This window comes from Pseudorasbora parva, chromosome 4 (genome assembly GCF_024679245.1).
Source record: "Pseudorasbora parva isolate DD20220531a chromosome 4, ASM2467924v1, whole genome shotgun sequence".
In the NCBI taxonomy this organism is placed as follows: Eukaryota; Metazoa; Chordata; class Actinopteri; order Cypriniformes; family Gobionidae; genus Pseudorasbora; species Pseudorasbora parva.
The window spans coordinates 39,969,737-39,984,375 of record NC_090175.1 but is presented as its reverse complement, the minus strand read 5'-3'; the positions used below and the strand labels follow the sequence as shown (position 1 = coordinate 39,984,375).

Here is a 14,639-nt window from a genome sequence, read left to right as displayed (position 1 = left end):
CAACATTCAAAGTACCTACTTTCAGTCCCAAACTCCTGCCTTTCCTCTTCTCTCTCCACCTACGGACACGCCTTCCCCATCTAAAACACTTTCTTCCTCTCCTTCTTTGACTAACAGTAGCCAAATTTCCACCAGTGCCCTGTAAGTCAACGGCACTGATGGCGGTCGTTGTTAACCCAGGACCCATGTTCATATTCGTGATTCGCATAATGAATTTGGCAAAAAAAAATCGTCGGATGCCCTTCCTGACACAACACTCTCTATTTATCCGGGCTTGGGACCGGCATTAAAGGTAAACTGGCGTGTGACCTCATGTGGCCTTTTAAACCACAAATGAAGAAAATGCTGTTTATTCCAAAAAATATATATATATGTAAAAAGTAAAATAAATGTAAAAATGATTGTGACAATTAAAATAGAAACATTTAATAAAATGTTTTAACAATGATTAAAATATTTAATGGTGTGAAATAAAAACAATAAATTCTGCTTTTGGTTAATTTTATGATTTATAGAATCATTTTGAGGATAAGGATTTTGAGGCAAATTCTTGTAAGTAAAACAAATCATTACATTAATTTGATTAATTTATTCAGTCAGATACATCAATATCACATACTGGGTAATCTACAGAAGTTAAATACAGTTTACAGAAGTGTCCGTTTTCCTCTTGCTCTGATATTCCACGAGAGGGCAGTATTTGTCTGCTTCTGAAAAGACATTCAGGACAGGGCTGAAAATGCTTTGTTGCTGTATGAATTTAAATAAGAGAACCAGAACAGGTCTTCCCCAGAAGCTTGATTCTTCTGAAGGAAGCATAAGGTTTTTTTTCTTCACTTGCTCTGTTAAGCTTCTTTAGAACTATATACATTACAGGAAGTCTACATACAAACAAATTGAACTTAATTTTAAATTAGTAGGATGGAGGAATTTTCTACCAACAGCTTTTAATTTCTGATACACTGTTTCGTGAAAATGATACATATCATAATAAGGAAAAATGGTAACACTGTACAACTGGGTCCAATTACTTAATCCAATAACTAAAATTAACCAGCAATGGGCAATTCATTTGTTACATTGTTAATTAAAGGTAGGATAGGCAATTTCAGAGAGGCTAGCAATAGCAAGCTAGCTTTGAAAGCATGAGATCCCACCCTCCTTTCACTATCCAAAGCCACTTTTTCTTCAGAACACATGCAGAGTCTGCAAAGCATCTCGAGATGAGACGGCGTTAAATTATATAATGTCTCAAAGCACATAACATAATAATAATATTAATAATAAACATAAACAACATAAAGAGCTCTTATTTGTACCACCTGACTGCTGCAGATTCATATCGGCATTGATCATGTTAACATAGAAAATCTAAGTCTGACCTGAACAACATCACGGGTTTCCATCTTGTAATTACGGTTACGAAATGGCGTGAACACAGCAGCTTGTTGTCTTGGTTCAGGAGGAACTGTTTGTGACTGTGGCTGGGTCCAAAATTACATAATCTCTTGAGTAGGTACTTAATTAAATAAGTAATTACTTCACGACTGCTAAAAATACGTTCTATATAGTATGAGTGTGTATGAATGCAATCTGGACATATTACAATAACCTCATGGGATATTAAAGTGTCCATCGTATGCACACTTCAGAATATCACAGGAAGTAGTAGGTCATCTGGGTACTTTTTTGCCTACTCTTTTATGAATACTTTGAATCGGAATTACTTCTTGTATTAGTAGGCTAAATGAAATTAGCCCAGGGCTGGACTGGTAATCTGGCATAACAGGCCTTTTCCCGTCGGGCAGACGCACTTTGGTATAAATAACCGATAGGTTATTTATATTACTTATTTTTTGCCCCTGACTGGCCCATCATGCAGCGACAACGGCACATTGGTTTGTTTTCTTAATTTACAGGCCAACGCGAGAGACCTCCCCTCCATATTAGGTGCTTTATTCTACTTTTTAATTCATTAATTAATTTTTAATTGAGCGCATGGAAATGCAAAAGGTGAATATCCGCAAAGTGCAGCCGCTGACAAACGTATGCTGCGTTTCTGCTGCTCTCTATGAATGGCACTTTAACTCCGAATTTTGTTTACGATCGTATGATATGGGAACATCCCAGGTTACAGCTGCGAGCATGTATTCATGACGAGGTAAAGTGGAAAACGGCATACACAACTACAATATTTTCACTTTATCACAACCACAGTTTACCTTGCAGAGCTAACACTGTGGAAATATGGCGTTTTGGAAGAAACGTAGGCTATTTATTAAAAATGTTGCTATTATTACTTAAATTAATATTGCAGGATATAAATCTTTTATAGAGACTATTTTTGTATTTTATACAGCTGTTTACATTTTTTAAATTACAAATATAATAGTTTATTTCATAGGTTTTATGTATTTTAGAAACCATATACCCATGGTAATGAGGAGCATTGTTTTACCTGTGACTATCTTACATTTAAATTTAACATTTATTTTCTCTTTAAATGTTTCATGAACTTTTTAATAGATCTAATACAATTTGGCTAAATGTTATTTCAATGAGAACCTCATGAAAGATATATATGTGTCTTAAATAAATTAGATGTTAACTCATGAAAAATGTGTTGAAAAAAATTCACCCTAATTTCATTCCAACCTATTTATTCACCCTAATGTCATTCCAAACCCTAATTTATTTATTTATGTGTAACATACATTTTTTTGTTCATACTATATTCAAATTGTATAGCCTAACCAAAATGGGTTGGTTGCCAACAATCTTCAAAATATCTTTTGTGTTTCACGGAAGTCATACAGGTTTAGAACGACACAAAAGTGAGTCCTTCTACTTACTCTTCTACTCACTCTTGAGATCACAGCATTTAAAAGCAGTACATTTACTTTACTGCAGCTCAAAAACATCAGTGCTTTACTGTCAAGTGCATTTCTGCGTGACAAAAGTGCAATATTAAGGTTGTTATCTTCATTTGCCGTAAATTCAATAATATCTATCATTATTTGTCCCTGTCCTAGTTTTATTTATTTACTCAAAGGCTCTTAAAGGGGTACTTCAGCGCTGGGAAGATGAATCTGTATTTAAACTGGGTCATCAATGCAGTAGAAATGTGAAATTATTTTTGAATTTGGTGTCTTCTAGACTGAGAAAACACAGAAAATGTATTTTTGTCCCATGGGGATGAAAGACTACAATTCCCAGAATGCTTCGCTGCCCTGTGAGGCCATTCCCAACGCCAACAACTTCATTACTGTGACTGAGTTAGAGAAGACACTACAATTAAAAACTGAACGTGTCTGTTCAATATAATGAGTGAGTCACCGCGCGAGTCTCACAGCACTGAGCACTAACTGCACGAGTGATGAGAGCTGAGGTAATCGCGACTACACTCGCGGCATACATTCACAACGCGAGTTCAGTCTGGCGCGTTTCAGTTCATGCCTTTGCAAGCTTAACTTTCATAGAAATGAATTTGAGAAGTTAAAAGACTTACATTGCTCATCATTGCTCCGTTTAAATGATCCTGTAGCTGCAAGCTGAGCTCTCCCTGCAAGCTGAGTGTAATCTCCCATCCCCCAATGCCGGATTCAAAACATGCGGAAATGGCTCCCTCTACTGGCTGTAGTCTTTAGCCTCTGGGCAAACATTCCTCCTATGATGCAAAAATCGTCATTTTGCATCATAGAAGGAATTTTTCCAGAAATAAAATGCATAAATCTCTCGTCTCAGGGAGATATGAGAGGGGAAAGCACAATAATTTGAATATTCTCCAGGGTTTCTACTGATACAAAGCCATATGCTAATCGCTGAAGTAACCCTTTAAGGCCCTAACTCCAGCAAACACATTCATGGGGAACTCATGGGCCAGATGGGCTGAGTTTGCCAGGGAAGAATCTTCCAGTCCTGAATTAGCCTACATATATTAAAATTAACATTCGTATAAGTTAGTTTGTTAACTAATGTAGTTAAATAAAATTGTAGTTACCAGAAAGAAAAGAAAAAATTTCATGATAAATTAAATCAGTAGTCAGTAAATTAATACCTATTACTCATTTTATTTTTTCCTAATCATTCATTTTCAATGTCAAGATTATGATGATATCTGTTAAGCATTTATTTTATTTATATTAATATTGTCACTGGAAGTTTGTTTCTTATATTGAAATACAGAACTTATGGGATACTTTCCCATAAATACAATATTGTTATTAATGAGTTAATAACAATAATTTATAAATGTTTTTAAAGGGTTAGTTCATCCAAAAATTATTTCATTAATTACTCACCCTCATGCTGTTGGACACCTGTAACACCTTCGTTCATCTTCGGAACACGAAGATATTTTTGTTGAAAGCTGATGGCTGAGAAAGGCTTCAGAAAGGCCTCCATTGGGATTCAGTACATTCCCACTGATCCACTCATAAGACCCATAAAGGCACTAAAAACATCGATACAAAGTCCATCTCACTACAGTGGCTGTACAATAATTTGACGAAGCAACGAGAATAGTTTTTGTGTGCAAAAAAAATCTAAATAATGACTTTATCCACTAAGTTTAATTTTTCTTTCCTTTGGAAGTCAATGGCTAACTGTCTGATTAACTTTTTTTTTTTTTTTCTTTTGCAAAACCTCTCCAGTTCAAAAAGACTAATTGTTGAAATTCAGCAAACCACATAAGCACTGTTTTATTTCACACACAAAAAAGGATGCTCATTGTATAAACATAATCGTCGTATATTTACACTAGTTAAAAACAGGCCTTAAAAGTCTGCATTCAGATGAAAAATTAAGGGTCTAAAATAATTTGTAAAGTCATCCATGCAGGTTTTATTATTATTTTATTTTTTTTAAATGTTTTTACCTCGTAATGTTTCATCAAAGTCTCATAACTCGACTTCTGACTTCTCTCAGGTGATAACTTCTCCAACCATTTAGTCTAATCTCTCCCCTTCAAGCTTGCGTTCATCTGCCTTCACTTTTGAGTGCAATGCCCACATCTCAAACTCCAGTCATCAACCAATGTACAAAACCCCTGCCCAACATTTTTTTATATTTTGATAATCCATTTCACACGTCACAATTCAGAAGATCTGTTGCTACTTCTGTTTCATTGGAACTTTAAAATTCAGGATTTAAAAAAAAAGTGAAAACAAAACTTATTTTGGAGCAAGAAACCTCGACTACTATTGTATGCGGACATATCTAAATTGTAAAAAATAAAATGACTCCTCTGATATAGTGATAAAGTTAACATGTAATATGCATGTGCATGATGTCAAAAAATTTTGTGAATTTGCATGTTTTGTTGTTTACATGCAGATGGTAAAGGCATCGTTTTCAAAACCTTGCACTTTGAAACCCGTTTTAAAAAGCTTGCGTTTTCAGACCCCCAAAACGCCATTGTCATGTAAATGAATGGCCAAAACACTTAAAAAGTTTTCCGTTTTCAGTTGAAAATGGTGTTGTGTAAATAAACCCTTATATAAGTAAAACAGATGTATTATCTGAAGAGGTCATATAGAATATCTAGTAGTTAATAGTCATAAATTAATATTTTAATTTGAAATCTGTATTGTTAAACTTTTGACATTACTGAACATTATAAATGAAGTAAAAGAGGCTCAGTTTTTATTTGCAATAAATATTGCTCATGGAGCATTCTCATTTTGTGTTTTAAAAAAGAAGGGCAGTGAATGTATACTTAAAGTCTTTTGAAGTAAAATAGAGAGGTGAAGAACAGTGATGTCATCTCAGGGTCAGATCCAGCTGAAAATAGGTGGGCGATGTCATGATGAGAGGACATCATAATTCATGGAAGGAGAGCAGTGATGTTACATCCCAAGAAGGCGACCCGGTTCACCTGATTCTACGCAGTGTGTCTCTCTGAATAACCCGAGAGCATGATGCACAACATGTGGTGCGATAGTATGAGTACACACACAAACGAGACTGGACCACCACCACACAGTTATAGTACATATCCCTGCAGGACTCATCTAAGGAGAGACACACAGAGAGAAACATCTTAAAGGTACAGTTCACCCAAAATGAAAGTTCTGTGATGATCATGCTATATGTTTTTTTCTCATCAAGAATGACATACTGCACATGTTTTTATATATATATATATATATATATATATATATATATATATATATATATATATATATATATATATATATATATATAATGTAAAATATAATTATTATTTTTTATAATACTAGATTAAGTACAAAGGCCATTTATTTAAACTAAATAAAGTGACAGCTGAGGAAAATCATACCAATCTGTGGCGTGCAGTTGTGTGTGTTACACTTCTCTTGATTTGCAGGTTCAAGGGCAGGATCACAGCCTTGGCTTGTGGTCAGATCATCTTGCAAACAACGGACTTCCCTCACTCGAAAGCCTCCGTCGCAAGAACGAGAACACTGAGGCAGTTAAAAACATTCTTGTTAAAAAAGTAGTTTGAAACGGCTTTGGTTGAAGTTGCACCGTGTGTGTGAGGAACTAACCGAGCTCCACTCTGTCATGTACCACTGTGCACCACAACTCTTCAAATAGCAGGTCTGTCCACTCGGAGGACGGGGCAGGTGAGAGCAGCGGTCATCTGAGGTGAATTCTAATTGGCCATTGTTTTGGATAACACAGACCACACCTCGACTCTGGGTACCATTGCCACATTCAGATGAACACTATGACCAACACACACACACAAATAAGCAAACAGGGTATGAGTATTAGTGAATCCAAAACATACCGCGTTACAAATGCAGCTCAAGTCTTATGAGCAACCTCTTTAAGGAAATCAGTTCAAAATCTGTTATTTTATTATCCAATTAAAATATTATAGTATTTATTAATCTCCATTTTTGAGCATAGATGTGAAAAGGCTTGAATAAACTTAATAAAAGTGAAAGTGAATGAAAGTTTAAGTTGAATGTAAATACAATTTATTACACTAAACCTATTTTAAAATGTTATACACTCAGCTAAAGGATTATTAGGAACACCATACTAATACTGTGTTTGACCCCCTTTTGCCTTCAGAACTGACTTAATTCTACGTGGCATTGATTCAACAAGGTACTGAAAGCATTCTTTAGAAATGTTGACCTATATTGATAGGATAGCATTGGGCAGTTGATGGAGATTTGTGGGATGCATTCATGGCACGAAGCTCCCGTTCCAAAGATGATAATAATAATTTATAATTCATTACATTTATATAGCGCTTTTCTAGGCACTCAAAGCGCTTTACATAGAAGGGGAAATCTCCTCAACCACCACCAATGTTCAGCATCCACCTGGATGATGCGACGGCAGCTATATTGCGTCAGAACGCCCACCACACACCAGCTGATTGGTGGAGAGGAGACAGAGATATTCAGCCAATCAGGATATGGGGATTATTAGGAGGCAATGGGCAAATTTGGCCAGGATGCCGGGGTTACACCCCTACTCTTTATCGAAGGACATCCTGGGATTTTTAACGACCACAGAGAATCGGGACCTCAGTTTAACGTCTCATCCGAAAGACGGTGTTCTTTTGTCAGTATAGTGTCCCCATCACTATACTGGGGTGTTAGGCCCCACACAGACCACAGGGTGAGCACCCCCTGCTGGCCTCACTAACACCTCTACCAGCAGCTACCTGGTTTTCCCAGTTGGTCTCCCATCCAGGTACTGACCAGGCTCAGCCCTGCTTAGCTTCAGTGGGAAACCAGTCTTGGGCTACAGGGTGATACGGCTGCTGGCGTATATAAGACGCTCTATTGGGTTGAGATTTGGTGACTTTGGGGGTCATTTTAGTACAGTGAACTCATTGGTTGTGTCTCAATCAGCTCCCTTCAGTTGTCAGGACACTGATCAGGGAGTCAGCCCATTGACTTATGTCCTGATCAGTGCCCTGACTAGTGAACTAGGGAGCTGATTGAGACGCAGGGATTGTCATGTTCAAGAAACCAATTTGAAATTATTCGACCACACCCCTAAATGCACTGAAGCAACTGCCATGTGATTGGTTGATTATAATTGCATTAATGAGAAATGAAACAGGTGTTCCTAATAATCCTTTAGGTGAGTGTAATTTACTAAATAATTTGATCTCTAAAACTGCTTTAAAATCAAAGCCAAATATCTAACAAGAGTTTTGTTCCCAATTTAAAGTTGATATCACAAAAATTCAGATTTCTGTGAGCTTTTAATTAGGCACTATGCCAAAAATAGCCACTGAGTGAAACTCACACTCCATTTTTTTTTTTTTTTGATGCATTCTCCTGTAACAAATGAATAAATGTGTTACAATATCACTTCTATCACAGAACAGTGGTCAAATATGGAACCTTGAGTCTCAGACCTTTCCAACCATATGTGATTTGTCAAGATTATAAAATTAATTTGATAAAATAGTGCAGTACATTTTGTAAGATGTGAAACATGACACCGCCCACTAGGGGGAGGAGCTGCTAGAAGGATTTAAAGTACCATTTCCATGGTAATGCAATGTCTGATTTTAAAATAGTTTTCACAGTATGAATTTTGAGTGTTTTAGCTCTTGAATGATACCTAATTTATAATGATTTCTAAAATATTTGACAGGAAAAAAGTAAATTAAAAAACTTGCATGAGCACGGGACACTGACAGTTAACAGGTTAAAGGTGCAGTGTGTAAATTTTAGCAGCATCTATTGGTGAGGTTGTGGATTGCAACCACCCACAACTCGCCCCTTTCGAAGCAAATAGAGAAGCTTTGGTGGCTGACACAGGACTAAGATGTCATCGTCTGAGAGAGCAGAGAGTAGCTAGTGCTCTGTAGAGCAGTTTGTCCGTTTAGGGCTACTGTAGAAACATGACGCCGCAAAATGGTGACCACTGTAAGGGGATCCACAGTGTATGTAGATATAAATTACTCATTGTAAGGTAATAAAAACATAACGGTTCATTATGTAAGGTCTTAATACACCACTGAAAACATAGTTATGTATATTATATTGCATTTCTGTCAATAGATCCTCATAAATACTACACACTGCAGCTTTAAATTAATTTTTATTTTTAATTTCCATTTTAATTTTTGTACTTTTGTTGTGTGCTTTTATAATTCGTATTACTTTTTTGTTTCTATATACCTTTACTTTTATTTCCTTTTTTAGCTTTAGTTGTTTTAGTACTTCAACTAATCTTTCTGCATGTGTGTGTTTGTGGGCTGTGTCCGTGCACCTGTCCCCAGGGTCCTGTGTACCATTCCAGTCGCTGTGTGCAGGGTCCCAGGTCACACGGTATGAGTTTGTCTGGTTTATCCTCATCGTCACAGTTGTCCAGTGGCAGTGAGTTGGTCTGACTCATCAGACACACCACTGACCGGCTGCGACTTCCTTCCGCACAGTCTGCAGAACACTTCAGAGAGACATAAACAGCTGTTTTAGAAGCGCTACTGGCAAATACTGAAGAAAAGCGCTTGATTTCTCACCCTATCACTCCAGAGAGAATAGAACCAGCTGCTGGCACACACTCCTTTGTCACAGTTCTGCAGGTCCTGTGGGCGAAGGGCCATGTTGCATTCCTCATCAGAAACAATGTCACCCAGGTTATCCACACACACAACTTCTCTTCTGCGCTGACCTACTCCACATGGCACCGAGCACTGCGGGAGAGGGAAATCACTTTGTATTGATGGCTACTAACCTCCAAAGACCATGATCTGGTAAATATGCAGGCCTAATATTTCATACATTGTGCTGGTTATCATAATAATTCACTTATAATTGTTTAGCAGCCATTACTCGTCTTCAGTGATCCACATGATCCTTCAGAAATCATTCTACTATGATGATTTAGTGCTCAAAAAACATTTATCATCATGTTGAGAGTAAAAGAGCTTAATATTTTTGTGATATATAATATATAATATTTTTTTGATATATAAAAATTTCAAAAGAAGACCATTTATTGAAATGTTTTTGTAGCAATGTAAATGTGTTTACTGACACTTTTGATTAATTTAGAGAGTGGGATCCTCGTGGAATAAAGGTAATCTTTAGATTTTTTTAAAGAAAAAAAAAGGGGGGGGGGCATTTTATTTTTCTTATTTACACACTTTTAATCTGTATAGTGTAAGGGGAGAGTGGGGTAAAATAAACCACAATCTACCCTTTATTGTTTTGTAAAGATGGCTTTTTTTGATGGTTGTAAATGTTTTGTTACATGACCAGACAATGAACCCATGCAGTATTTTACTTAAGCCATATTTAAATTTACCTAATGCAATTAAATAAATACATTTACATAAATGTGGCTATACAGTCAGAAAGCACTCTTTAAACTGAACAGTCTGTAATTTTAAGGGGGGGGTGAAACACTCAGTTTCAGTCACTCATGTCAATCTTGAGTACCTATAGAGTAGTATTGCATCCTTCATATCTCCGAAAAGTCTTTAGTTTTATTATATTTATAAAAGAAATATAGGCTGTACCGAGTCTTTCCGGAAAAAAACGAGGGCTTGGAAGCGTATCGTGTGGGCGGAGCTAAAGAATGACGAATGCGCAAAGTGGTGACGTCCTCAAGCGTGGAGAAACCCATGGCTATCGATCTCAGCTAATAGATATGATCCAGAATCTAATTCGGAGGCTGAAATAGAAACATCAACAGCAGGACGTCCGTCTCTGTGGTATGTACTGTATTTAGTGGCCTGTCAACATTTGTCTTTACTCTCAGTTTATGAGGACATGATTCGGTTTATGGACTATTGTATGCGACCAAACCTTAGTAGCAAGCAAAACGGTTTTGCACGTCAGACTAGTGTAACGTTATAACGTTATATAGAACAGCAATGAAGTCCGTTAGCGCATTTGAATGACGAAGCACGCGATCGTGTCGTTTACTGATGTTTACATACGCGACGATAAGCACAGCACAGACATTTGAAGCAGTTTTACTCACCGGCTGCTTCCAAAGCAGGACCGAACCTTTATCGCTGGGACGGCTCCGTCAAAAACACACTTCTTAGAGTGTGGAGATCCACTTTGCGATGCGACTGAAGCATTTCTGCGTTCAAACCGGTTCAAATGCAGCGCTGCCTTCCCGGAATGCTGTGCTGAAGCGTTGAAGTCGCTTAATGTCAAAGTGGAGGAATGAAGTGGAGCGCGGCGCGGACTATAACCAACATAAGTGTTCACGGACGACTGGATCTGCATCCGAGAGAGTGTACGGCCGTGCATTTCCTCTCTCCCTCTAGTCACGCGCGCGCGCGCACCCTACTGGGAGAAGAGCCGTACAGCCCATACAAGGACCTTCCGCTCTATTAACGTCAAGTAGACCCATACTCGAAAAAAACTCTCCGAAACTTGTGAGAAACCGGAAGGAGTATTTTTGACACAGAAATACTCAATCAAACGTCCAACATTAGTTTTTGAAACTTTGTCTATGTTTAGGATGGGAATCCAAGTCTTTAACAGTGTAAAAAGCTCAGTATGCATGAAACAGCATTTAAGATTTTTTTTTAAATAGTATTATTATTATTTTCATGGCAGGTAAAATGATGTCCAAATAAACTTAAAAATTAATCAAATAAACTTAATAAACTTTGTTATAAATAATAATAATAAAATAAATCAGAATTTGCTATTTTTTCATATTTTAGTTTCAGTACTTCAGTTTAGTTTAGTTTTAAACTGAGACAAATTTATTCAAGTCAGTATTTTAATATTCTGATATAGATATGTTCTTTTAATTCTAGATGATAGATGATGTCAGGAAACCTGTCTGTCTCCTTTCTTCTTCCTTCAAGTACCTAAAAACTGGCTCATCTTACCCCACTCTCCCAACACACAGACGCATTCACAAACCTCTGTCCACTCTGAGCGGATCTGCCACTCACTGCAGATCTTGAGCTGACAGACAGTGGTCGTCTCTGGCATTTCTGCGTCGTCGCAGAGGCTGGTCGCCACGACGACTGTGCTATTGCCATGGTGTCCCCGAGTCTGCTGGCAAATCACCTGACGATATTGGAAACCTGGACCACAGGTCTTACTGCACTCAGACCACTCCCCTACATCCCAACTACACACACACACACACACACACACACACTGATTGAAGGACAACTGCTTGGTTTCATTCACATGTGCTTTTCATTTACACCATTTGAAAATCAAATCCAAATGGCCATATGGACATTTTCTTGATGTTCCAAGATGCAGGCATGTAGGCCTGCTTGTCATTTGTTGTGTTCAAATCTACCCTTACAAAAGAAGTGTATTCAAGCATGCTACTTCTTTTAAAACAAAAAAATAAGAGCTTATTTTAAGTGAACTTTACTATGTAAGATAGGCTACATATACAATGATAGCCTACACAAGTAGCCTATACTTGGCTTCGATTGACAAGTATACAAGTTTAAGTACATTTGTCATACTTGTACTTCATTAAAAAATCATGATTAAGTATTAGTATTAATATTACACATTATGTGATATTAAAGTTAATATATTTCAAATGTTTTAAATTACTAAAATAAATTACTATGTTTTAAATAACTCCATCATTAAAAAATGTCATATATATATATATATATATATATATATATATATATATATATATATATATATATATATATATATATATATATATAAGATTTATATATTTACATGTTTTAGTTTACCATAAATACTTGTCATTAAGCTTTAACCATCTTTCAAAGAAAATGAAAGTAATTATTACATTACAAGTCATGCTTAACGTTCAGCTGCTGCATTTAATACAATTTTAACAATATTACATTTACTTTAATTAATTAACATGATTAAGTTTCTGAAAACATTAAATTCAGTTAGAACTTAAATACCCAATATTGTTTTAAAGTGTCTCTTTTACATAATATATAGCCACCTAGCTATTATTTCAAATTCTGTCCATTACGAAATTCAAACAATTAATACCGTTTTGGCGCAGTAGGCCTCGAAGCTGCAAAGCGCGGAGAGTGCACGCGTGAATGATCTCTTCCGATTTACTACTGGTTATAGCGAAATAAGCATGAATTAACTCTTAAAGGTATGTTCAAAGACACAATACAACAAAAATCAGTATTAATGTCTCATGTAATCGCTCAAATTAAACATGTAAGCGCTAAATCTGCTACAATGTCACATGGTTACTTAGGCTACATTTACCTCAGAAAAGCCATTCAGCGACAATTTTAATTAACTCTAGAGAGGAGGATTGACAAGAGGATACTGACGAGAAATATATCCAAATAAATCAATATGGAATCAAATCACAATTCACGAATTAAAATTGAACTGAACCATGAAGTTTGTGTCAATAATACCCTCTTATAGGCTACATGCTAAAATAAAGAAACTTAAAAGTATAATAGGACTAACCATGGTGACTAACCAACTAATCTTAAACTAACTTTAGTTCTGCTTTGTTTTTGGATTTTTTTTTTTTTTCTAGATGCTGTCAGACTCATTTGTCTGCAGTAAAAGATGTTCACTCACAAGGCTGGACAAGGCTGCGATTGACACTCTTCTACCTGAGGTGCAGAATGTCTGGTGTGGCTACAGAGATCCCCAGGTACAGTAGTTTGAGTGGCCTTTTCCACACAGCTGAACACAACCTTACGACTGCCTGATACACACACCAGACAAACAGATTAAACAGAGACAGACTAGACATAACATTGTCTTACAAGAACTGCTGTTGGTAGAATACCAATCTATTTTGGTTTCATTTGCAGGCACAAAAGCATGGTTACTGAGGATTTGATTTAGATTTTTAAACAGTGAGGACATTATGAAACTGGAATGCGTGAATGTCGTGTCACTATGTTAAAATTCAGAACACTATTCATTAGACAACACAACTATGTGTTTATATATCTAAGGGCCAAAAATTATTATTTGTTAGCTCTGTATTACATATTCTAGGAATCTTTTAATAGACCACTTATTTTACCCAGACCAAATAAACGAAGAAAGGACCACAAATGCACATTAATGTAAGGACTAACAACAAAACTACCTGTTCCACAGGTGGCACTGCAGGGTGTTGTAGTCATGGCCACCCAGATATATTGAGGATCTGGTTCAGGGGTTATAGGGTCCAGTGGAACTTGGTTAGGATGAGGGCTGCTCATGGAGGTTTCACCGTCACTGTTCTCTGGATTAGGGAATATTCCATAACTCTCTACTGGAGGATGAGAGAGAGGAAAAGACACTGAAATGTGTGGTATATATATATATATATATATATATATATATATATATATATATATATATATATATATATATATATAGTAACAATGTAAAAGTCTTTACAATTGTATATTAATGTAATAGTTACCCAGAGGAAGTACACTAGAGTAAGAATAGGCATCTGAATAAGTGTCAGTGATGGAGTCTTTGGGTAGAATGTATTCATAATACACTGTTGGATTAGGCTGTTGATAAATCACCTGAAAAATATGAGTTTCAAACTAAAAATCTGTATTTATATGGACTTAATCAGATATTTTTCTTGGACTTTCAGTATATTATAATGGACTTAAAGTATGTTTTGTTATCATAAAAACATACTTCCTAACTTTCTAAAACATTAAATAACACTGTAGTTAAATGTACTGGTCA

General features: G+C 36.3%; 1 protein-coding gene and 1 long non-coding RNA gene across 3 annotated transcripts in view; one reads left to right on the top strand and one right to left on the bottom strand.

Moving 5' to 3' along the window:
- Positions 1 to 5,171: 5,171 nt before the first annotated feature.
- adamtsl7 (ADAMTS-like 7) overlaps positions 5,172 to 14,639 on the bottom strand; it is a 13,545-nt gene continuing 4,077 nt past the window's right edge. The window contains exons 4-12 of one of the 2 annotated variants that reach the window (XM_067441741.1): positions 14,356 to 14,467; positions 14,035 to 14,202; positions 13,512 to 13,641; positions 11,859 to 12,072; positions 9,485 to 9,658; positions 9,235 to 9,411; positions 6,528 to 6,707; positions 6,299 to 6,443; positions 5,172 to 6,011 (exon numbers count right to left, since the gene is read on the bottom strand). In XM_067441741.1, coding sequence (XP_067297842.1) covers positions 5,872 to 6,011; positions 6,299 to 6,443; positions 6,528 to 6,707; positions 9,235 to 9,411; positions 9,485 to 9,658; positions 11,859 to 12,072; positions 13,512 to 13,641; positions 14,035 to 14,202; positions 14,356 to 14,467 — 1,440 coding nt within the window. In that variant the 3' untranslated portion in view covers positions 5,172 to 5,871. The remainder of the gene's footprint in view (positions 6,012 to 6,298; positions 6,444 to 6,527; positions 6,708 to 9,234; positions 9,412 to 9,484; positions 9,659 to 11,858; positions 12,073 to 13,511; positions 13,642 to 14,034; positions 14,203 to 14,355; positions 14,468 to 14,639) is intronic. The other variant, XM_067441742.1, reaches the window with a different exon arrangement.
- The window catches only part of LOC137073358 (uncharacterized), a 23,594-nt gene continuing 21,860 nt past the window's right edge, over positions 12,906 to 14,639 (top strand). Inside the window, exons 1-2 of the long non-coding RNA XR_010904771.1 lie at positions 12,906 to 13,062; positions 13,468 to 13,587. This is a non-coding gene — a long non-coding RNA (uncharacterized lncRNA). The remainder of the gene's footprint in view (positions 13,063 to 13,467; positions 13,588 to 14,639) is intronic.